Source organism: Sardina pilchardus, chromosome 5 (genome assembly GCF_963854185.1).
Source record: "Sardina pilchardus chromosome 5, fSarPil1.1, whole genome shotgun sequence".
NCBI classification, from domain to species: domain Eukaryota; kingdom Metazoa; phylum Chordata; class Actinopteri; order Clupeiformes; family Clupeidae; genus Sardina; species Sardina pilchardus.
Window position 1 is genome coordinate 9,487,866 of NC_084998.1, and position 24,936 is coordinate 9,512,801.

Here is a 24,936-nt window from a genome sequence, read left to right on the forward strand (position 1 = left end):
GACATGGAAGTCTGCATACCTCACATTTCTTTCATTCCAGCAGATGTTAAACTGCTAATCTATCTAATGTGCATGTGCGAAAAATAACAGATTAGTGAGTCTTGTCAGGAGGTTACTTCACTGGCTATTTGGGAAATTGGATGGTCCTCTAGTAACCACAGCAACGGCATAAGGCTACCACTGAGCTGTTATTAGCTAGCAGTAACTGCAGCGGGTGGGCACCAAGATTATTAACAAATGGCTAACTCTCCCACTCTTAAGATCTCTAAAAAGCAAGCTAGATTTCCTCAGAGCTCATGGCTTAATTAGATTTGACCACAGACTTGATTTGTCTTTCCGCCACAAGAGAAACGTTTTTAAAAATACAACTGTCATAATGAGAAGCAACGCTGCCTCGCCACCAGCATCACGTTGCTCCTCTTTACTTTGAGCGAGGCTTCAGGAGACAAGCACTCACGCCCGTGACAGCAGGCATGCGGCTCTCTCCTGCCACCGCAGCTGAATGCGGAGCCCACATCACTGCCAAAGGAGCCGGGGTGGATCTGCGCCACTGCGTCGGGTATTAGTGCCTCTGATGGATAGGGAAGGTAGGGCCTGACGGGAGATTAAAAGCAGGAGCTTAAGAGAGAGGAGCGTTCGATTCAGCTACGCCCACACACACACACACACACACACACACACACACACACACACACACACGGCGCTGGCACTGCCACCAACAGGCAGGCGCAGGCCGAGCGTCGGCTGGCCGGCCCACGATGCCCTCTAGGGTCGGCGAGGTCGCGCGCGTCCACGCCGCCTGCCATGTGCCACGGGCGGGCTGAGTGACACGGAGCGCACGGGCGGATGTCCTGGCCGCGGCAGGACAAGCGTGAAACAGATCTGTCAGTATGGCAGCGTTCTGTTCGTCATGGATGAACCACCCCCCCCTCACACACACACACACACACACACACCACCACCACCACCACTCCCAGTCCTCCAATCTGACATCCATCACATCCCTCCATTCATCTGCCATAGCCAACGTTTTTTGCTAGATTCAAACAGGATGTTTTCACACATTCTGTGTTCTCTTTTCTGCACTGTATGCTGGACAAGCTGAACACAAACTGGACAGACTGACAGCCAAATGTGTTTGTAACTAGTTTGACAGCAGTGCAGCAGCTTAAGTGACACTCTCTCCTTAGTTGATATTCTGTGTAGCTTTTGTGTCATTTGGATAAGCCGTGGAGATCCAGTGTGAGAGCGCGTGGTCTTTAGAAGTGCTGTGCTTTTTTTTTTTTTGTTGCGAGAGGTCTTCTCATCGGGGGATTATGTGCTGGGATAGCAGTCTGTTGTGCTCTCATCTCAAAACGCACCATATCAATGTGGAAGTTACTCAGGAACCACAGAGACCTAAGAACTCTCTCGGCGCGCAAACGTGGGTGTCACTCCGGAGTAAATGCTACACTGACAACTTCTGCTTTGAGCAAGCGCCGGCGAGTAAAGACACTCTTCCTAACACCTAACAGGACTTCACACAGATGTCAGCTGACAGTCTGCGAAAGTCAAGACGAAAGATGCGAAGTTCCTGTCGTCGGCTCAAGACAAATGAGCAATGACGCAGTGCACGGCAGTGCCGAACCTCCGTGGCCACACTATCACCACCAGAAAACGTCGTCTCCACGCCACCATGTCATCTAATAACGCACAATTACTCTGCCCCTTTCCTCACCACGCCACCCTCACTCATTCTCTCTCCCTCTCGTTGTGTAGTCAGTCTCTGGGCTGCGTTGGGCTGGGTTGGGTTGGGCTGGGCTGGGCATGGCAGGAGAAAGCAAAGGGACATAAATCTAAGGGTGACTTCAATGAGAGAGAGAGAGTGAAGGAGGGAGAGAATGAGAGACAGAGAGAGAGAGTGAGAGAGAGAGAGAAGGAATGAAGGAGAAAGTGAGGGAGGGAGAGAATGAGAGAGGGCTGAGCTCCCATCAACGTAGTGGCAGCAGAGGACAGGTGACAAGAAGGAGCCTGGGCATTTGTGCTGCAAGCTGATTAGAGGCTTGGCAGTGTGGCTTACACTGCCAACACCATGCTATCTCAGCTAGCACGTCCAGGAGTGTGTGTGTGTGTGTGTGTGTGTGTGTGTGTGTGTGTGTGTGTGTGTGTGTGTGAGAGAGAGAGAGAGAGAGAGAGAGAGTGTCTATGTGTGTGCTGTTTCTTCAAGCTCGCCTCTACTCTCTTCCTCCTCTCCTCTCTTTCTCCCTGTTAATCATCATCCAGGGAGAGGGAGTTTCAGTCAGCATGCAGAGCACCATCTACAAAATGGCCACCATGAGTGCAAGACTAATATTGATTCATTTGATGTTGTCTTTTTTTTTCTCCGTTTTTTAGGATGGACAGGTTTAGTGTTTTGATGTAAGTGTGAAAGATAACCCAGTGATGAAACACCATTGATTAGTTCTATTGATTATTTCCCCTTACAGACATCAATAGAATAAATTCACTTTAGTTTATTCTGCATAGTATTGCAGTCTCTCATCTTTCACTCATACCATTTGGTTGCACACTGACTGTATAGGAGGAGTTCGATCATAAAATAGCAAATCAACAGACATGTGTGATACACAAACCAATATCCACACCCATTTCTATGCTTGAGATCTCTAGAAGGCAGTTATCTGTCCCGTACTATCATATGGAAATGAGATAAACAGTATTTCCAAGGTCGTCTGCTGGGTTTTTGAGTGGGAGATGTAATTTGGTAGGCAAAATGGCAGAGGCATGGCCACAGTGAGCCGAGAGGTGGAGCTCCAATTTGATTCAGTGCCTTTTGAGCCTTGGCTCTGGTGACTGGTTGCTGGGCACCAGCCATGGCTAAGTGAAAATAAATAAATAGAAAGATTCTCTTTTTCAAAGTCATCACTATCACTACTAGCAGCACGGGGGACATTTGACTAAATAAATGTCCGCCTGTGAATTACAAACAGATTCAGCAGTGCATGATACAACCTCCAGGAAGTGTTTAACACACGCCATCACTTCCTCCTAAAGCCTGTGGGTTTTTTACTAGCCAGTGAAGAGAAAGCCATGGCGTCATTGTGAACGTGTGAGTGTGTGTCTGTGTGTGTGTGTGTGTGTGTGAGAGCGAGAGAGTCTATGTGAACAATATTCCTCTGTGTGTGTGTGTGTGTGAGTGAGTCTCTGATGTGTGCTTACAGTGGGGGTGGGTCTCCCGTGCTGTATCATCCTCAGGGAGTTGGAGTTCTCTTTAATTGATTACGGCTACGAGCGTCTCCACAATACCTCCCACTCCAGCTTAAAACAGCATGCAGCACATCCCCCTGTCAACTTGCACACGCACAAGCACACGCACAAGCACACACAAGCACACACACACACACACACACACACACACACACACACACACACACACACACATATATCCACAACATACACACACACACACACACACACACACACACACACACACACACACTCACACACACACACATATATATCCACAGCACACACACACACACACACACACACACACACATATCCACAACACACACACACACACACACACACACACACACACACACACACACACACACACACACACACACACATATCCACAACACACACACACACACACACACACACACACACACACACATATCCACAACACACAACCATATTCCCTGATAGGCTTTGTCCTGATAACAATGGCTGCTTTCCCCCCTTACATAGGGTGCTGCGCCTGAAGACAGCTTTATGACAATGGCAGTGCTATACGTGCACACACAGGCATGTTTACGTGTCCGCACTGGAGCTAGTCTTCCTCCTCATTTGGGTCAAATTATCCAATATTTAAGGCCACCGTTTTAGCACGTTCTAAGTATAGCGCCGCCGTTTTCAAGAGCAGAGCGCCGCGACTCTAATGAGAACAGCCACAGTTCCCACAGACAGCATTTTAAGGCCACTCACGTCGGCTTCGCCCGGACTCATCAAATACCCCTCACAACCAACCGCTCACTTCAAAGGGGAGCAGCTCAGTAAATAGCTGGGAACAGTAAAAATCCCTTTCACATATGGAGGATATAGGCGCTGTCTATTACTGTAATTTGATGATAGAGATCGTGTTAACTCTGTGAATTACAGAAATTGTATTGGCATCAAAGACAGTACTCAATAGCAGTTAGCACTCAAATCTGAGCAAAGAAATCGTCAAAATATCACATATGAGTTTTTTTTCCCTTTTGTTTTATCACTGGCATTACTTTGTGTGTATACTGTGTGCAACATTACGATCATATAAAATATTGAAAAAATATGTGAAATCTGTTTTACGTTAAATGATCCGGGCAGTATACAGAAATGCAAATTTCATTCGGGGTCCACTCAATGTATTAGCAGGGGTTTAGAGACTTTGGACTGTGCAGTATGTTCTGAATCTACTGAATTGTAATGGACCATCTGCTCAAAACAGACCCCTGATTGTTGTCTTCTCTCACTCTCATTCAGCCCAGTAACTTTAACGGCAGGTTAGAAGCAATTTTCCTGTGTAATGTATGTAAATGAACATGTTAAGGAACGATGGAGGGCATCAAAGGCAGCCTCATTCACATTTGCAATGGGACATTCAGGCACTAGAAAGGCATAATGGTATAATGACAACAAAGCCCTCTGACACCAGCACATTCTGAGTGCAAGGCCCACGGCCTGTGTGTTTTGTATACGTGCGAGTGTGTTTGTGTGTGTATGTGTGAGTGTGTGTGTTTATGCGTGAAAGTGTTTATGTGTGTGTGTGTGTGTGTGTGCGTGTGTGTGTGTGTGTCTCTCGATGTGTGTGTATACATCACTTTGCCTCTCCAGCCAATCAATCCAATGCCTTTGTCACGCAAAGCACACATTAACTGCTCAGTCAATGGGCACACCACACCACAGCACACATCCCCACCCCACATACAGTATGTATTTTTCCCCCCTGTGCCCAGTTAAGCTGGGCTGCTGGCTTATGCCACACGGACTGACATATGTCCTGCATTTGAGATAAATACTGACGGCTTCTGTGTGGGCCCCCGGCCGAGCCCACTCGCTGTGTGCTTTAGATGCTGACCAGTACACGCTGGGAGTCTATTACCAGGAGATAAACGAGTGTCACACACACACACACACACACACACACACACACACACACACACACACTGGCCCATGTCCTATCGGTGGCCACATCTGTTCCAAATCCAGAGTCACACAGCCAGATGAATAACGTCACACCCTCGGACGATCTCGGGAGTGGGGGCGGGGGTGGATGACACGCGGTACCATAGACACAACAGGCCACGTTATGAATTCTGGATTTGCATTTTGGGAGGGTGGGGGTTGGAGGGGGGTTGGGGGGGGGGTTTGCTACCCGGCTTAGGGCTGATGACTGAGAAAGCAGAGCGACGATGCAATAGAGAAACAGTTCAAGTCTGATGTCTGCTCCATTATCTGATCTCCAAGCATCCATCAGCATCTGAGATGCTATACGCTGCTGCTGCTGCTGCTGCTGCTGCTCCGGCACACACAATGGACACGGAGAAGAGAAGAGAGGAGAGGATGCCGGTCTGTGTGGCAACAGAGCGCAACGAGAGGCTCAGCACAGCAGCGTCCCGAGGTCCAACGCTCTTATATAAGGAAAGCCTCGCTCTGTCTTTGCTCTCGCTCTCCTCTCGCTCTCCTCTGCACAGCTCCCCTGTTCTCTCTCATCTCACACACATCCCCCTCTCTTTCTCTCTCTGATGATCACATACCCCCAATCCCAAAGCACTGGTCCCCCCCCACCCCAAACTAACAGAGAGATGGAGGGAGGGGGGGGGGGGGGGGGGTCGCCTTGCATCCATCCTATTCTCTGCCACCTTGAAAATAACATCACATTCCTGTGGCAGTAGCAGCAGCAGCAGCAGCAGCAGCAGCAATCAGAGCAGTGCCCCATTCCATTATTGTCTTTGCATATTACATGCACTGCCCTGGCAATCCCTCCTCATCCACACAAATCCCTCAACAACAAAATAGCACACACACCACACACACACACACACACACACACACACACACACACACACACACACACACACACACACACATGCACAACTGCTGCAGGCTTTTCTCCACAACAATACACTGGTGAAGGAGGACAGATAAAGGAATGGAGTTGATGGGGGGGGGCATCTCCCACTCCTCTTACCTTTTTTGTGTCTGCTTTTCTCCCTCTCTACTTCCCCCTCCGTCTCCTAGATATGCTCTCTCTCTTTCTCTCCCTCTCTCTCTCTCTCTCTCTTTCTCTCTTTCTCTTCCCCTCCCTCCCTCTCTCCCGTTCACCACCTGGCCCACATCTCTGAGTCCTGCGGCTCGAAGGAGCCCCTACAGCAAGGTCTGCAGTGGCCGCATGTCAATGTCATAACAGTGCTTAGGAAAGAAGCGACACACACACACACACACACACACACACACACAAAAAGAGACAACAGCACAGCGCTGAGGTTGCATGGCCGCGCTACCCTAGCCTACCTCACGCGCGCACACACACACACACACACATCATTTCCTCTTGTGCACAAAAGCGCTTCCCTTATTGTGTTGACACGTCCTCTCTCGCCCTGCTTGCCTGGCCTCTCTCGTGTTCTCTACGGCTCGCAGAACCAAGGCAGCTAAATAAAAATAGCCATCACACACACACACACACACACACACACACAGAGACATACAGTACACACATTCGTTGCGAGAGATGCCGGGATGATCTGGTTCCGAGCACAGGCACTAGCTGCAGCTCAGCATCATCCCTGTCGCTAGGCACGAGGCCGTCCGGTGGAATCTGAGAGGGAAGAAAGAACGGCGGGTGGGTGGGGGGTGGGGGGTGGGGAGGCGGTGGTGAGGTGGGGGGGGAACGACACTTACCTCCACATCTCATCTCATCTCCAGCTCGACCCAGCCTTCTTTCATCCCGTTCCTCTCGGTCGCTCCCTCCCCCCTTCTCCCCTTGACAGCATTTCTCCGCTTATCTATCTCCCCCCTTCTTTCTCTCTCTCTCCCTCTCTCTCTCTCTCTCTCTCACCCTCTCGCACACTCCACGGTCAGAGGCTGCTTTTGTTTCCCCTCCACACTTCGGGTTCCTGCCGGCAGCGTCTCTCTCTCTCTTTCTCTCTCTCTCTCCCTTTCCTTCTCCGTCTCTCTCCTTCGCTCCCTTCCCCGCAGTAAAACGCGCGGAAATAAAAAAAAAAATCCTCTGTGGTTACCCGGTCTTAGGAGCAGGCTCTCCCCATCCCGTTGTTGTGTGAAAAGAGGCAGGTTGATTCGTTCTCTCCTTCCTTCTCTCTCTCTCTCTCTCTCTCTCTCTGTCTGTCTCTGTTTCTCCCTCTGCCACACTCTCGCTCACTTGCTCTCGCGCACACTGTCTCTGCTCCATTCACATCACACTAAAGCCAACCCCCTCCTCCCTGAGCTCAGCACTGCTCTCTCTCTCTCTCTCTCTCCTCCCCCTTCCCTCTCTCACCCTCTGTCAGAAAAAGCAGAAGCCACACACAGCAGTAGGAAGGGTATACTCTCTCTCTCTCTCTTTCTCTCTCTGTCTCTGTGTGTGTGTGTGTCTCTCTCTCTCTCTCTCAGAAGCTAATCCATTTTCTAGACTAATGGTTGGATGATTAGGGAGACCAGATTAAGCTACCAATGACTAAGTGCACATTGCCTGTCAGCTGGTATGTGCCACTCTAAGCATTCTCCGTGCTGGTGCTCCGTGTTGAGGAGAGGGGTGTGGGGGCGGGACAGGGACTGGACAGAGGTGTGGACTCAATGGCTCTTCACCCCCCGACCCCTAAACACCGACCGCCGCTGCTCTCTCCGCTCAGCCAGGGACTCACAACACACACAACACTCAACAAATGTGTGACGGTAATGAGGGTAAGCTTGTGCACCAGGCTGGAAGCTCCCCCCTTCGGGGGCCGATTCCCAACCCCCCTTCCAGAGGCCAGCGAACGCCCCACCGGTGCTGGATAATGCCCCCCCCCCATCCAGAGCTACCCCACACCTCCACCACCGCCGCCGCCATCATCATCATCACCACCACCGCACTCCTGCCCCCAACTGCTCCACGCGTGGCGTCCTCGGCACTCGCCCTCGCCACACCTAGACCCGCCTCGATCTGATTGTGTCGTCGCGCCAGACCGACGGTGTCACTCAAAGTGGCATGACCGAGGAAAGGGAAATGTTTACGAGTGCAGAATTATGCCAGGGCCTTTGTGTGCCTGTGACTATGGCAAATTAAAGCATTATCACGGCGGATTAGACTGCTTTCAATTCGTCTCCTCTGCTCTGCAATATTCTCGTCTCCTCTGTTTTTTTCAGATGGATTTTCCCATCAGGGGGCTCAGAAGGACTGGCAATATGGTATTAAATTCACACACACACACACACACACACACACACACACACACACACACACACACACACAAACACACACAAAAACGCTGAGGCACTATAATCTTGCAGCCGGCCTTGAACAAAAGAACCTAAATGTATAGTGTAATTTGCTGGTTATGCAGCAAATGAGGTAATTATAAACTGGACAGTTCAGGTAATTTCATATGAATGATTATAGTGTGAAGTGGCATAGTGTGTCTGTCATGGATGACTTCTACAAAGATAAAAAAAAAAAGAACTGGGTCATAGTATTGAGTCTGAGTCTTCCCCACAGCCCGGTCCTGTCCCTGCCCTGAAGGGTAAGCGGGCTATTTTTTGGTCCACTTTTTGAAAACTGTCCTCAGCTTTTGGGCCACTGAGGCTGAAGCGTTCAGTACTAACCGAAACAACTCAGCCATATGGCCTCAGTTAGATCAATGAATCAATCAAGTTTTTCACACTCAGAAAAGTAGAATGGGGAGGGGGTGGGTACACAGTCAGCTATTGTGAGTTTAGGTGAACGGCCAAACGTATGCTTCTGTACTGTGACTGGCAGTAAGGTTTGTCAGCTATAGGGCACACAAATAAAAATCCCTGGAGATATAGAACGTGGGGGGTCCTCTTGTCCTGTGTTCGTTGTTTCTTTAGAATAGTTTTTACAAGAAGCAACTGAATTTACAAGTGCCAACCAATGGACATTCACTGGTTAGTAAAAGCTGTGCTCTTTTTCAGTGAAAAACACACACACGCACACACACACACACACACACACACACACACACACACATACAACAAACAGAACAAACAACCAAGGGGATAACATTAATTCTGTAATATCCAAAATTAATATTGAATAGGAATAATATGATAAAAGTTTAATATAGCCTCTGGTTTCACAGCTTCAAGGACTACATACAGTATGTTGCAATGCTGAGATGTGGTGTGAAAGAATTAATAAAAAGTAGTATAGCGACATCTATTGCCTACAACAAGAAGTGCATATGGCAAAAGCAGGAACAGCGCCAACTTGTGGTGATGCCACGAAACACTGAATGCAGACCGTTTGACATAGAATTTCATCCATGCCCTGATTCATCCACAACATAATATATTTATAAGCCAGTGGCTGAGAACAGAATCACAGCTCTCTAATGCAAAACTTACATTACACTTTGGGAAGGAAGGTTTACTACTCTAGACAATGTTTTTGGTTTATTAGGCAAAAACGTGTGGCCAAAAGATAGGCTAAAGAAAGAAAGTACCAAGAAAGTACCAAGAAGTTTCATAACATACCACATTAGTTTTCATGATTCCAGTTGGATTATTTCAATTGGCTTCCCACATAGTATATTCAGTATTCAACAATAACATTGAAAATATCAGACATGTTCATTACAAATAGAATTTTGTTTAATTAGATATAAAAAGTTTTAGATTAATAAAAGATTATTCTTGGTTTGAACTTGAATATTTGAGACAATAGTTAATGACCTTGGGAAAGGTAGATGATTTGTGAAGGGGCTGAGAAATCAATACCTATAGAAAATAACTATACATGCATAGGCTATTGTATATTCACACACTCTCACTCACACAAATGCACACACTCACAATAACCCTGAACAAGACTGAAGTAGGCACAGGAGAACACCAGAAGGGGGCAACAAACACATGGCAATAGAGGGCAGGGCAATAGACCCTTGTTGAAACAAACTAAAATCCGCTAATGACCTGTAAATCCAAGCCAAATTGCCCCCTATGTGGGTCCCTATGTGACTCCCTCAGGTTTCTCTAAACTTTTAAGGACAGGAATGTGCAGAGGAAGTTTCAGAGCTCGGTACCCAAAAGATAGTAGCATAATCACACTTTGAATAAAGGTATCCTTACATGAATTTTGTCACTGTCTGAGGTGTAATGCATTTTCTGACAATTCTATCTTCAACACTGCTGAAAATATCCAGATAACATAATCAATCCAGGACATATCCAGTCAGGATAACAATATCAGGTTTTTTTTGTCACTATGACTTCCATTTGTAGAATATAGAGTGGGAATTTCTTCACCTTCATTTCTTCAGGACAAATATATTGGAATTTGGCTCTAAGGTGAGGTTCTAAAATGATACAGGAAACACCATGTCCCAAATCCTGTGAGTGGGTGATCTGAATGACAGATTTCATGCTGATATCCTCAATGGTTTTGAAGATGTCAGTGTCTGAAAAAGCTCCAGCACACTTTGAACAGTGGAAGAGGGATTTTTTTTCAAAGGTATCTTAATTGAAATAGCCATTTTTGTTTCTGAACTTTTGGCGGGCTATGATATTTGGTCTATGATTTAAACAAATGGAGAACAGAGGGGTTCAAGTGGGATTTATTTTCAAATGGAATGGAATAGATGGAGTAATTGTAGATATTGAGACATTAGATAGCTTATGTCAAATAATTTGATGTAAACTAAATCAATTAAGAGGATAATAACTATATTAGGAGGTGATAATGAGGGTGAATATTCTAGCTTTTCTAGAAAAAATACCTCTAGAAGAACGGATACCCTTTTTGATTAGCAAATAAGAACATTAGCTTGTATATCAGAATCAGCTTTATTGGCCAGGTTTGTGTAAACAAACAAGGAATTAGACTCCGGCTAACTTTTCAACAACACTCAAACAAATATAACATACAAGAATAAAAAACAGAACAATAAGAAAAGAATGAAGGGCAGTAGAATGTATAAGAAGTATGTATGAGTAATGCGGATGTGGATTGATGTGGGATAATGTGGATTCAAACTCATTTAAACACAGTAACACTTGTGATTTTCGCTATGATTTATCTCAGGCATAAAAGAATGTTTGAAACAATGATTTAATTAGCCATCTGTCTGTGACACTTCTTCAAAATTATCTTGACAAATTAGACTTGTTTTGACTCTCTTGAAACACTTTTTCATTTAAATGGAAGCTGCAGTCTATTCTTTTTTTCCCCCTTACAGATAGTAGATGGTGGTGGCTGTGCAATACCTACAAGTGCCTGCCTGTTATGTTTCTTTTAAGCAACTGTCAATACTATACCACACCAGCCAAATATGTACAAAAGTTGTATTTCTATAGGTCTTACAAACCGGGATGACAGTTATCTCCATTAGGCTGCAGCTGCTAGTTGACTAATCTTGTGTACTCTTGTGTCACTGGCCTATTAGCTGGGCTATTCTGCTGTGCTACTTGAATCATCCCCCTTCGTCTTCTTATTCTGCGAAACCCTATTATGTCCTATGAAGCACCAAACAGCCTTTGTCTCCACCAGCTGGTATCCACTGTCTGTGTTGTGTCACTGGTATGGAGCTACAGCAGGCGTATTCATTTTTTTTATCAAGGACTTGCATTTCTCTGGACACCCTCACAGCAGAACTGGTGAATAGTGTTTTAGAGCCATGGTTCCTTAGCTGTCATGGGCTTAGTTTACCCTGGGACAATATGTAGCAAAATGTCTACTCCAAAACATGATTTTGCGCCTTTTAGCCTGTATTGGACAGGACAGTATATGATAAGAAATGCGTGAGGGAGAGAGATATCCAGAGAGAGTGGATTCAGTAAATGACCTCACACCGGATTCGAACCTTGGTCCCCGAAGCCCTGTTTGTGGCATGGGATGCCTTCTGCCGCTGCAGTCCAGCGACAACCTGAAAAGACAGCGGAAGGAATATTAAGATTCAGATACCAAAAATCCTGATGAATATCCCACCCCAAACATACTTCATTCTACAGTGTGAGATTTCTGTTTCCGTTCCTCTCGGGGTAATCGGTCAAACAAGTGTTTGATTCTCTCCAGCATTCTACGAGATAGACACCTCTTTGTTTCCTCATATTCTGGTCGCTTTCATGGATAATCCACTCTTCCATGCTGTAACATAGATGTGGTGAAATATACTGTATCTCAACTACCATACTCACCTACCATATGCGGCTGGTTGTCTATAATCGTAAATAACTCAGTGTTGGCCAAAGGGCTGTTTGGATATGAAGCAACTAACTCACGTTCTTTCTAAAAACTGATTTAACATTCTTGCTCTGAGGCATACAAACGTGACTAACCCTTTGCATTCCATGTTATGTAGCCCATACTGCACACAACAATGCTTTCTGAAGACATGAATCGTCAGTTCAAAGTGTTCCCCTGTGGTCTTTCACTACCCCTGAGGGTCATTCATCCAGTGGGTGCAGGCAGGGCCCCCCTGCCTTGCCGAGCCATTGTGCGCTTCCTCATCTAAACAATTGGCTACTGTGAGGCAGGTCCCTGCAGCAGGTACCCAGCAATGTGCCGTGCCTTTGGGACTTAATGACAGCCAGTAGGAAAGCAGCTCATCCCAGCTGAGCCCATACAGTTCATTTGAATTCAGCTGGGCTCAGCCAGGACATCGGCATTCCTCACCTCCCTCCTGTGTGGGGGCATGGGCCACTGGGAGATCTGGTGCACCAGAATGACACAAACATCCACAGTATGTGACGCTACTACGCTTAGGTGGTTTGTGGCAGCACTTGATAATACTTGAATATAATGATTTACAGGCAGTTGAGAATATAGAATGAGCTTAGGAAGCCTCCGTTAGGTTGCGGTTTTCCGGTCCATTGAGTATTTTATTATGAATGACCAATGCTTGTTACAGTAAAATACTGAGCCTAATGTCATTTAGTCAACAAGATTTCAAATACAGACAAATTAAGAAAATAAAACTTCAACCCGGCCTAGCAAGACTTTAGGCAGAGCGGATACAGTCACAGAGACTACTGAAAATATAAATATCGAAAGATTTATGTGCATGTTTGAAAACGTATCTCTGGCAAATTGTTGTAGGATCAGTATGGCAAAAAAAAAAAACCACACACATTGCCTTAGCTGCTACATGGTCCATTCTTAAAGAAATCAGATTTGTCAGGTTTGAGGTGCTGTCTCAGTCTTGAGGTGGCTATTTCCACAGCAGTGAATCAGGACGGTATACAGGCTTTTCCTGGCTTCCCCTCTCTGTTGCCTGAGGTCATATCTCGGGATTCTACAGAGCACAATACTCCATGTCCTATGACATGTCATCCCATTGACCATTTGTTGCCACTTGAATAGCGCTGCTTGACATAAAATTTACAGATATTTGTAAGGATCACTAAACTTACCCTGTGGCTTTTCTGCGTTCCGCCGGATAAAAGGCACAGTACGTAAATTCAACAAATGTTTGTGTGATATGTAGTGATATGTATGGAGTAATTTGCTGACCTTTACAAAAAAATGGTATGGTATGAGTCACAGACCGTTAATCTGTAGCCCACAGCACAAACTCTGCAGTGCACTCTTTCATGGGGTTAAAACAGACTAAAAAAGAAAGGTGATGTACAATTAACACCCTGTTAGTTGTGTAACTCTGTCTAAGACTGTATCATGGATATGCACATCACCCTTTGTGTGTGACGCAGGCATTTTTGCTCATGTAATATGGCTGTGTTGTCTATTTATGAGACACCACTTGTGTTGAGGTGCTGATCCTGTCAAGTTCTCATGGAACTACACCAGACTTTACTATTCTAATGTGGTTCCTTTCCCATATGTATTTCACTCTGTAACTATAGGCCTACTCTGTACTCTCTCCCCATCTGCTGATTTGAAATTGAGGCAATAAAACAATCATAGTCTACAAGTAGTTAAGTCCACCTCCACTGAATGACCACAAGATATTTCAGTAACCTTGGCCTGTTTAAATTATATTGGAATTTGGCCTACCTTTGAAACTTAAATCAAGTTATACCCTGACTCACACCACAGTGCAATTTCACAGTATTGATGTATGGTTCTCTCCGTCAAATGCTTTTATGTGTTGTGTGTTTTGTGTAGGCCTAAATCGGCTTTCACTAAAATGCACCCAACGTAATTTCAGAGTTCATTCTCAAGATCTGGTCAATTTTCTTCTTGTTCCTCTTTCCTTTTATGTGAAAACGATGATATAGTCAGGTCAGTTCTCTTTACCTTAATTCATTCTATTTTCATTTAACGTTTTTGTCCAGTGTATATGTGTATGTCCAGTAGTTCACAGCTATCCCACGCTCATTCCATTATAGCCTCTGATAAAAAAAAAAAGAACAGACTCTGGGCTGTGAGGCTAAATGGACCCAAATGCAGACTACAGCAACCCCAGTAAGAGACCAGTTTGTTAGTTAGAGGCAATTTTGGAAAATGTGTGCTGATGAGGGAATGCGTTTGGAAAATGTCTAGAAAATGATAAGGAATGAAAGAATACGGAACTTTTGGTCTCCAATAAGTTTGTTGTTTCTTGAGACACACTTTTACGTTATGCACTAAGACAAAGAGATCCTCGGGATTGTGTCACATTCTTTGTTTTCTTTATATTGAAGGAATCTGGTGAAAGAATTCCTCAACAGGGGTCGAGGCAACTTGCGTGTTATCGCTGTCACCTCCTCCTAATTGATCACAATTTGCGGCTTTAGAATTACCCCCCTCCCCGTACCGTGGCCCATTTAATCTGATTGTATGCGGCTGCAGAAAAGAGATTGAAGGAATGGATCGTAGCGGTGGCTGTAAGTTTGCTTCTTCTTTTGTTGTAAGGGAGGCGCATTCACGTCCACAGCAAGTACTGTACAGCTGTATGCAAATAGACACAGCACAGGTCGCACATGGCTGGCGAGCCCCGACATCCAATCACGGGCATGCCAGCGTCAATCCCCTTAGCAACAAGATGCAGCCTATAGCCTAGACGACATTATCATAAGGCTATTCTGTCTGGATTCGACGGGGAGAGACAGAAAAAGAATTGCGCTCCAATATTGTGTAACAGCCAAGGCAATTGGACGTCTTACAATTTCAGTATTAAAAATTACTCCCTTTGAAAGGCTATTCACCGTTTGACCATTCATATCCCTGTCATCATTTAGATGCTTTTGTTCACTGGGCCTACACAGTCATAGACTAGACTATAAGGCATGTCAGTATATTTTATTTTAAAAATATTGACTAGCTATATGGTGCAGACAAGAAAGGCGTCCAGATTTCGCCTGACACTGCACCTGTCCTATTCAAACCTCAACAAATAGCCTATATTTTTGTGTTGTGTCTGGCTTGAGTTTTACATTGACTAATTACTGTAGCCTAATTTTCCATCTCCAGACATCAGACAACCGGCAAAGATCACTAAGAAACATACAGGCCATGATAGCCACTCTGTTCATTGGAATTAATGACGAGTGAATGTTAGTGGGAAATGCATTTAAACACATTTAGTCCATCAGAAGTTAATGTAAATATGGGTACTGTGTAACTATTGTGTTGGGTATGCGGGGTTCAGGTTTAGCCTTTCATGGACTGAAATCTGACATTTAGTAGACAAGCCTATACTTTCAACAAAGCTATATGCTACTGTTGTTTTGTGCTATTGGGATTATTTTTGACAAAGAGCTAACTTCATATAATGTACATTTTGGCCAGTATTCGATGCGCAAAAGTCCTTCTGGATATTTTTTTTGTTGTTGTTGAAACGGTGGTAATGTTGCATGTCAGGCAGGTCACGTTAAAGAATGGGCTGAATACAATTTTCCAGCTTTATGCAAATGCGGTGTCAGAGGGGTCAGGGTGGGCGCGTGGCTTGTGGCTCCAAAGGCACACGCTCAAACTTCCAATTCCAACAAAGGCGGAAAGTAAAAGAATGGGGGAAGGACACCCCCCCACCCTTCCATACTGCAATCCGCCTCGCACTCTTAGCCTCCTTTTTGTCCTCTTTTTCCCTAGAGGGAGAAAAAAAATCCAATAACAATCAGCTTTCCCTTGAGACAACAGACCGGTTGGGGGACTCGCACAACGGCTGCGGGTTGCGTGGGGGATAGAAGGCCGGGGTCTGTGTGTGTCGTCTCAATGGCAGAATGCAAAGGAGAGCGAAGGAGGTGGTCACATTCAGACTCATGTATATTCATTTAATGTATCCTGATGGCTTTCAGGCGCAACGTCTGTTTTAATGCCAAATCAAAGCGCCGGTGCCATCATTTGTCATTACACACTTGCTTCTGGTTGCGTTTATGGGTTATTTCAGATCTGTTTCGCCAGGCCGACACTGGCTATTGAGTACAAACAGCAAATGCAAAAGTGGCTGTGCGTGGGTAGGCCATTTGCGGGTGTACAATATTTCTGAGCATCTTCAACAAACAAGGTCAAAATCAAGGAGTTCAGAGGCTTAGTAACGGCCAAGTCAGTTGTTGAAATAAATCTCGGCAATGTAGCCTATCAACAAAATAGTCAGTGTACATAGCGTAAACTGGGTATAATGAATGTAGGCAACAGCTGTTTTATATAGAAGCCTATGGGATCCTTTCAGTGAATCATCTAATAATAGATTTTAGTTCTTCTCCATGAACCAACACATTTCACAGTTAAATAGGCCTAAAACATTTTTCTCTGCGGAGTTGTTTTATACCACAGGCAGCAACTTATTCACAAGTTCAAAGGTGAGCTATGAGATTTTGTTGAAAATACAAGCCCAACCTTAGTTAATGTTAGAGAAAATGAAACCCAGTCTTTGATATAACGAGTTAATTGTCTCCACAGGCCTTATTGGAAAAAAAGATAATAACTCGATTCGTTTATTTAGGTACAATACAATGAAAGAGTTTTTCCGATGCGCATTACAATCACCTACAACGGCACCAGTGGCGCCGATCGAAATGCTCTCACAAGAGTGCCTTCCAGAAAGGAAGGGGGATGCTTGTGATGTCTTTTTGCGCCAGATTGTGGACGTGTGATGAAAATTGTTAATTTCGATGACAATGACATGCCAGACTGTTGCCATTGTTTGGGTCAGACGTCAGAAGGTGGGGGTGCGAGTTTGGAGGATTTTGAGGGTTAGCAACAATACTCATAACCGATCAGAGTGAGTTAACATCACAAGAATGAAATACATGATGGTATAGATAAACACAAATGTCTTAAACAATATTGTAAATGCTGTATGTGTGTGTGTGTGTGAGAGAGAGAGAGAGAGTGTGTGTGTGTGTGTGTGTGTGTGTGTGTGTGTATGTGTGTGTGTGTGTGTGTGTGTGTGCGCGCGCGCGCGCGCATGTGTGCGTATGTGTAGAGGTGGTGCACTGGGGCAGGGGACATTCTTTTTTCATGACTTTTTGCTTAAATGCTGACACTATCTTTACTCACCATGGCCCCCTCCCCCCTAACACGGGGTACTTTTTCTCCCCTCTCTTTTCTCTCCGCCGTTTTGATGAACGGACGAGGGGATTCGGCACGTGTGTGCTGAATGGAGTCCCCCAGGAGAAGGCTGAATAAAGGCAGGATAAGGCTGGAGTGTGGCATGTGTAATCTGCATAATGGCGAGGGACCGTCAAGGACGGGGCAAGTGGTCGAGGAGTGGTATGGTAAAAAGAGGGAGGCGGGGGAGAGGGTGGGGTGTGACATCTGCCACTCCACTCATCTGAGACCCCGGGTGGATCATGTTGCCGGGCCCCTCTATTGATGCCTGGACTGGGGCCATCTGCGTCCTAACCGATGCACAATGCATGCTCCAGGGCTTTAAAAGGACGAGTCGAGCGACAGGGTGTCAGTGTCTGTAATCGCGTCGGAGTGTTCGGGACACGGCTCCTCTCTCTTTCTTTTGGGCAGCGCGACATTTGAACTCAAGGCGAACCAAAACAAACAAACTTGTTGGAATCCCGACCATCACCATGCCAAAGGGTTTTCTTGTAAAACGGTCCAAAAGGACAGGCGCCGTCTCATACAGAATTCGCGACGATTCCGAACCAGCTCCAAGTCTCCCCTCAGTTACTGGTGTCTCGACTTTCCATCTGTTTAGGGACAATGTGCAGGCGTGCAGCTTCGCACAGAAAACACCAAACAGGGTTTATTTCGGAGGGATGCCTGAGTCCTTCTATGCTCCGTCCCTTAGCCCAACTCGACCAGACAGCGCGGGGTACAATAGTCAGTATCCAACCGACACAGAGCCTCTGTGCAGCACGGTCTCCCCATCCCTAACTGAGATTTTACCCGAACCGATTCTGGGAAGCTTCGCTGTCAATGGGTCTCCGGCGACACCCTCCTTACCCGAAATGACATCCAAATTGGACTCTATATGTAAAGAACAGGCACGAGTCGCGGCGAAGAGACCTGCGTCGACCAGCGCGAAAAATCAGACCGGTGGCAAAAAGCGCAAGAGCACCAGCTCTCCAAATCAAGACAAGCGCACCGTCAGCCGGGATGAGGTCACCACGTCGCCCGTACTGGGCTTGCGCATCAAGGAGGATCCAGAGGAGGACACGAGAAAGAGCACAAACACCACCAGCAGCAGTCCGTTGAGCGGATTCGTTTGTCAACTCTGCAAAGAAAGTTACTCGGACCCGCTCAGCTTGGCTCATCACAAGTGTTCCCGCATTGTGCGAGTCGAGTACCGCTGCACCGAGTGCGACAAAGTTTTCAGTTGCCCCGCTAACCTCGCCTCGCACAGGCGCTGGCACAAACCCAGGAGCGCACAAGGGGAAAGCGTCTCCCCGCAGCCCGAGGACAAATCCTCACCATCAGCATCCAGTCACAGGACGAACTACCGAGAAACCGCCACCCCGCCACCCCACAACTCAGACTCGGCTTCAGACGATGAGATGACCTTTAGCTGCCATTTGTGCGCAAAGAAGTTCAGACGGCAGGCGTACCTGAGGAAGCATCTGGCTCTCCACAGCAGAAAAGCAAATGGCCTGCCGCAGAACCAGCTGTCACCTGAGGCCACTGTGACAGCGCAAAGTCCAGCCGGCCAGGCTGAAGAAAAAGACACGCCAGACGGTTCCGTTCAGCACCCAACAAACGAGCCGGCGTCTGCGCGCGAGGGCGGTGTGTACAATTGCAGGTTTTGTGGAGACAATTTCTTTTCATCTCCTGGTCTTACAAGACATATCAACAAGTTTCACCCAACGGAGAAGAGACAGGTGATCTTTCTATCACGGACTGTTTGAGCCCAAAAGGACTGATCCAAAATTAGTCCTGTGATAAGATTTTTATATTTATAGCCTAATTATTTTTTTTAACTTAAAATGTACCCGTTATGAAAAAGTTTGTATCTGTGTTTAAGAGATATTTATTTATTTATTCGTAATTTATTTATTCGTTATTTATGCTATTATTTATTTAAGTAACTGTATTGATCTTTTTGCATGATTTATGTCATTTGCATTGTGAAGAAGTGTGTTGTGAATCAACTAGTCGCGGTTTTGTGTGAATCCAAAAAAGAGCAACAACGTTTTGAATCGTATTTTTCTATCTGTATTCAATAAAATCACTTCAAGTCTCAATCGCTTCTGTGCTTATTTCCCAAGTTCAAAAGACACACTAATGTGATGGCGCAGGTCTATTTTATCTCCACTGACATATTCTAATTCGGTTTTATTCGAGGGTTAAGCTAACACAATGGACATTTAAACAGAACAGTTTTAGTTTAGTTTACTTTAGTTGTAGACCGTTTCTGAGAGGCATTCGGAGGCCTACACCAACATTTATCCATTCGAAGATATTTCCATGTGCTTAGCTGACTGCAGACTATCAGATGCGTGTTGTTAGACCACTCATTTGTGTCGCTGTTATTGACTGACACAGACTTCTTTCCATTTGCAGGTCTGATGACGTGAAATTGCTTAATTATGTCACTACAAACCGTCGTGAAAAGTAAAATCGTTTTCTTCAAAAACGTTTATGCCAGGTCCATTTGTTGACTATTCTCCTTCACTCCAAATAAATAAATGAATGAATTGGAACGAAAAGCTCGGGAGCAGTAGGCCTATGCCTACACTGGCGCAAAACAGTCCTAGGCCTGTGTTATATTTTATTAGTAGCCTAATTTCTTAGGTGGCCGTTTCAAGAGGCCGTTTATTATAATGGTCACTGCTTGTTCATTAGAAAGAAAGAAAGAAAGAAAACAGACTCAAGGTAGGCGTGTCTTGACATAAGAAGTCACACATTGTTTCTTCATGAGTGAAAGGCTGACTTTTAACCACTTAACTATGTAAATGACAGCACAATGAAGTCAAATATTTGAAAATAATAGCGAATTCTAGAATGATATTTTACATCATAACGGGTAGAGGTCATGAGACTGAGATTAGCCTAGTTTGAATATGCAGTCCGAGTTTTTTATAGTCTTACCAACTATTTAAATTAGTTTATTGTTAAATTCAACTAATGTAGGGTTGTTATTTGTATGTTGCTTTGGACTAAAGTGTCTGCCAAATCTCATAACATAACTGTATCTAGAACGCCAGCCAGCCAGACATAGCGACCCCGGTCCGTGTAACGCTTTGCAGTGCAGACAGGAGTTTTGTGACGCCATAGCATGTCATAGTGACTTCGAACAATTAGGTAGCCTATGGTGTTCTATGTCTGTGAGTCCCTAATGTTTATCATCTGTTTGTCAACATGGCTGCTGGCAGTATGGTTGTATGACCATACAACTTCAGTGTTGTTTGATTGCTGTTTTTTTTACCACTGGATAGAGGTAAATGTAATTCTTTTAAACAGATTGTTGGGTTTCTATTACTGGATAGATGTAAATGTAGCCTAATTCTTTAGTTTTAAAGAGATTGTTGTGTTTCCACCACTGGATAGAGGTGAATATAGCCTAATTATTATAAAAGCTATATGTCACTGCAAACAGCTGTTCAGAATTCACTGAAGAGAATGGTCTATTCAACATGCCACCAAATAACTGATAACTCTATAAATAACCACCAAGGCTGATTTGACTAGCTTTTGTTCATACAGCTGTCCATATACAAGGATACAAGGATGTTTATTTGTTACATGCATATGATTACTAATGTAAACAATGCAGTGAAATTGTCATAACTGTAATGATATGTCTAGGTAACAATTTAGTACATGTAGATTATTTAGACCCAAAAATCTAGATTTGGATGTTGTGTGTGTCTACTCTCAGTTGTGCCTGCTGAGTGAGAAAGATGGAGAAGAGACCAGCATCACGGGCCTACCGGCAGATGGTGGCCAGTGGAGGTATGTGACTGACCACAAGAGAGTGTTATTCACTGCTACAGTAATTTCCCGCATATAGGCCACATTGTGTATAAGCCGCAGGACAGTGTTTTTTGCAAGTTAAAAGAAACAAAACCATATTAACACCACCCCCCCCCCCCCCCCCCGTATTAACATCATAGCTGAAGAGATTTTGCAAAGTCAATGTATAAGCCGCGGTTAATAGTCGGGAAATTACGGTATAGAAAACACCTATTTGTCAACTACACGAAAGATTTGATGATAGTTGATAAATGATTATGCTCAGGATTGTATGCTATGGGAGCTATGGCTCGACCATAATGACTGTATGTATGTCCATGACATGACTAATAGTGGCCTGTTTTCTTTTTGGTACTGCAAGCGCACAAACGGGAAATTAAGAAGAAAAGTCAAGCGCCGAAAAAGAGAGTGTTTTCAACATGTTGCGAAGTCACTCAAGATGACCTACAGAAGCTCTTGAATATGGGTAGCCTACTTTTGCTTATAAATACAGTTTATGGAATAAGCACTATGGAGTGTGTGCATACTAACTAAGACAACCTAAATGTTGGACTACGTAAACTTCAGTCCTGGTCAACAACAATCCCTTGTGCCTCCCCATTATGTTTTCTCTGTAGCTGAGGAGAGGAAAATTCAAGAGCTGAGGTCCTCGCCATTCTGGTGGAAGAGGGCATATGGTATGCTGCTCTCTTGGGTCGATCGGCTCAACAAGATTATGTACAATTTTGTGGAGGACAAATTCTTTGACCAATTCATCCTGTTCGTGGTGATACTCAACGCTGTCATTTTGGTGGCACAGACGGTGGAGATGGTCACCGTGAGAGGAGGTAAAAAGCCGACATTTACTTTTGCTCCAACGAGACATGCCATGTCGCCTTACTGCTGGAGAGATCTAAGCTCATGTTCAAGCCTCTGTGAAGTGCCTTTAGACTTATTCTTATGTTACAGTGCTATGAATGAAGTTGAATTGAATAGAAGTATAAACAGACACCAGAGAGGTTTCTTGTTATATAATAATGTACATGAATAGGAAGAGAGATATGGTAGTTGTCAGAAGATGTGCAAAAGCTTTTCTCCACTCATTCATCCTCCTCTGTCACAGAATGGTATTTGACAGCAGTGGACTCAACATTCATTGCAATCTACTTGATGGAGTTTGTGCTTAAGTTTATTGTCTGGAGATTTCTCTACTTCAAGAACTCATGGAATACTGTTGGTGGGTTTCTTGACCAAATAGCAATGGTGGTGAATGTTTCTGTATATTCAGAGAGTATTCCTTTGGTGTTTATGGATTTTTCTTTCATTGTCAACCCTCTCTCTCCACATGCACACAGACTTCTTGATTATTGTTATAAGCCTGATTGATTTCATGATGCCTTTGGCGCAGTTGGGAAACTACTCTAGTAAAGCATCTTCAGTGTTCCAACTCCTGAAAATGTTCAAAGGTATCCGTGTCATACGAGCATTCCGTGTCTTACGCTCTGTCCGGTAAGTGGCTCAACCACCCTCGATATTTCGGGCATTTTCTCTTGAGTGTGTGCCAACTTACCCTTTTGAACGATGCCTTTCTTTTCCCTTGCTTCCAGCCACCTTCAAAACATGCAAAACATTGTGTCCACGTGCCTTAAGTCTATCCAGTCCATGGGAGCCATCATCATCCTCATGTTCACCTTCCTCCTCATGTTTGCCGTCATCTTCCGCGAGATGTTCAGCCAGTCCGATCCCGGACACTTTGGGACTATGTTCCGTACCATTTTCACTCTTTTCCAGCTGCTGACACTGGATGACTGGTCTTTCACCTACTCAATCAGTCGGGACGCAGGTAGGGACGGGAGGCTGCTGTGGGATTGGGCTGTATCTCTGAAGGATTTATTTGAATGAGTGATTCTCTCTGTGTTGACATAGTTCTTTGTGTCTGTATCTTTCTGGTAAATAAGGCTCTCCACATATCATCATCTTCCTCATCCTCTATATTGTGGTGGAGTATTTCACTTTTCTTAAGTAAGTGGTCACCGGTGTTTAAACTGGAATATTTACATAAATCTAGGTAGCCTATGTTTTTTTTATTGGCTATGCTACAGTTTAGGCATGGTGCCCTTTGTTTTATTGTAGGTTTTATAGTGTATTTTACAATTATTCATGCACCCTTCTCTTTTCAGTCTGGTCATGGCTGTGCTAGTAGACAATTTCCAGCTCACAATTAAGAAGAGAATGCTATCAAAGTTTCAGAAGGTATTCTAACTATATGTGATCTACTTTAATGCCACATGCCGTTACTATGAGGAGAAATCAAGATAATAAGGCATATATCCATTTTTAGTTTCAGGACATTTTTGAGGATGAGCTAGAGGCAATCAGGAAAATAGGTAAATAATATACGTTATGTATAATGACTATTGCACAATACATGTTGATTTTAAAACAAAATCAGATGTTTTGAATTTCCTTCTTCAGATTCAAAGCCCGTCACAACAGAGACAGATGAGGAATTCTATCAAGAGGCCCTGAAACTGACCTACGCTGAAAAGAATTACCGCCAGAGGTGGGCAAAATATAAGTTAGGTTAAGATAGCAGATGCTGTTGACTTATTGCAAAATAGTGTTGATCATTCATTCCAAAAGAAAGTGGCAAACAGTTCATTACGATCATCAAACTTCTCATGTTGATTGCAGGGAGGTTGAGTCAATCTGCTCCTACCTCCAACTTCTTGCTGCCATTGACCAGAGCCAACAAACATTCTGGTCCCAGGCTGCTATACTGGACAGACTTATTGACACCTTTTTCGAGGTAAAGTGATCGCTAAGTGACACATAAATGAAAGATGTTATAAGATAGCACAGTTTAACTCTTTAATGCTGAAAAAAAAGAAATCTGCTGTTGGTGCGAAATATAAACTAAAGGAATACATCTGTGCTACCTAGCTTCTTGAGTTGGTGCAGCCAACAGCTATAGCAGCCAAGCAGCACTTTTAGACAAGTGCTTTAACATTACAACGAGTGCTTTGCAAGTTACAACAGTGCTTTAACATCTTCTTTAACAACAGACCTTTAGTGGCTTACTCACAGGAAGTGACGTGTCCTTTTCTCTTACAGGCTGGCGAAGATGACGTCAATGAGTTGGACTGAACTCACTCTTCACTTCCTTTTCTGCATACTCTTGACTTTTTATCTCCAAAAATCCAGGGCTATAAAACCCACTGAATTATTCTGTATTTTAACACATTTCTTTATATCCTGGCTAGCGTCAGCGCCACCACTTCTCAATGAGACGTGGTCTGGGAACCAAACGTTAATTTTCTCGTATTTGAAAAAAATGCCCAGATCCGTTTATTGGGCGCCGTGGATGTCCATCAAATGTCTGTGCATAGCTCATCATCGTCTTGCTTTACCCCCCTGTTCTGTGATTGGTCCCCAATCTGAGGCAAAAATTAGAGCGGGAGTTTCCAGGCTGC

The 24,936-nt window shown here is 44.7% G+C and overlaps 3 protein-coding genes across 4 annotated transcripts in view; 2 read left to right on the forward strand and 1 right to left on the reverse strand.

The window, feature by feature from the left end:
- Window positions 1-7,395, reverse strand: part of sipa1 (signal-induced proliferation-associated 1) — a 49,933-nt gene extending 42,538 nt beyond the window's left edge. For both annotated transcript variants that reach the window (XR_009939162.1, XM_062536323.1), the window contains exon 1: window positions 6,928-7,395. The gene's annotated coding sequence lies outside the window, so the exon portion shown is untranslated. The remainder of the gene's footprint in view (window positions 1-6,927) is intronic.
- A 10,935-nt stretch (window positions 7,396-18,330) lies between these two features.
- Window positions 18,331-19,416, forward strand: LOC134079765 (insulinoma-associated protein 1b-like). Its single transcript, XM_062535841.1, has one exon. The coding sequence runs from the start codon at window positions 18,331-18,333 to the stop codon at window positions 19,414-19,416; it is 1,086 nt and encodes a 361-aa protein (XP_062391825.1).
- A 1,443-nt stretch (window positions 19,417-20,859) lies between these two features.
- Window positions 20,860-24,691, forward strand: LOC134079487 (cation channel sperm-associated protein 1-like). The gene is made up of 13 exons (XM_062535568.1): window positions 20,860-20,948; window positions 21,390-21,463; window positions 21,846-21,950; window positions 22,102-22,311; window positions 22,587-22,700; window positions 22,819-22,972; window positions 23,071-23,306; window positions 23,422-23,485; window positions 23,644-23,716; window positions 23,805-23,850; window positions 23,939-24,026; window positions 24,158-24,272; window positions 24,578-24,691. The coding sequence occupies exons 2-13, from the start codon at window positions 21,412-21,414 to the stop codon at window positions 24,608-24,610; spliced, it is 1,290 nt and encodes a 429-aa protein (XP_062391552.1). The 5' UTR covers window positions 20,860-20,948; window positions 21,390-21,411; the 3' UTR covers window positions 24,611-24,691.
- The last annotated feature ends 245 nt before the right edge of the window (window positions 24,692-24,936 follow it).

Bases quoted from the DNA above. Each gene is read 5' to 3' on its own strand.
- LOC134079765 (XM_062535841.1), top strand. From the start codon at position 18,331: ATGCCTGAGTCCTTCTATGCTCCGTCCCTTAGCCCAACTCGACCAGAC.
- LOC134079487 (XM_062535568.1), top strand. From the start codon at position 21,412: ATGGAGAAGAGACCAGCATCACGGGCCTACCGGCAGATGGTGGCCAGT. The intron at 21,951-22,101 runs GTAGCCTACTTT...TTTTCTCTGTAG, and splicing joins ACAGAAGCTCTTGAATATGG to CTGAGGAGAGGAAAATTCAA. The intron at 22,973-23,070 runs GTAAGTGGCTCA...CCTTGCTTCCAG, and splicing joins CGTGTCTTACGCTCTGTCCG to CCACCTTCAAAACATGCAAA.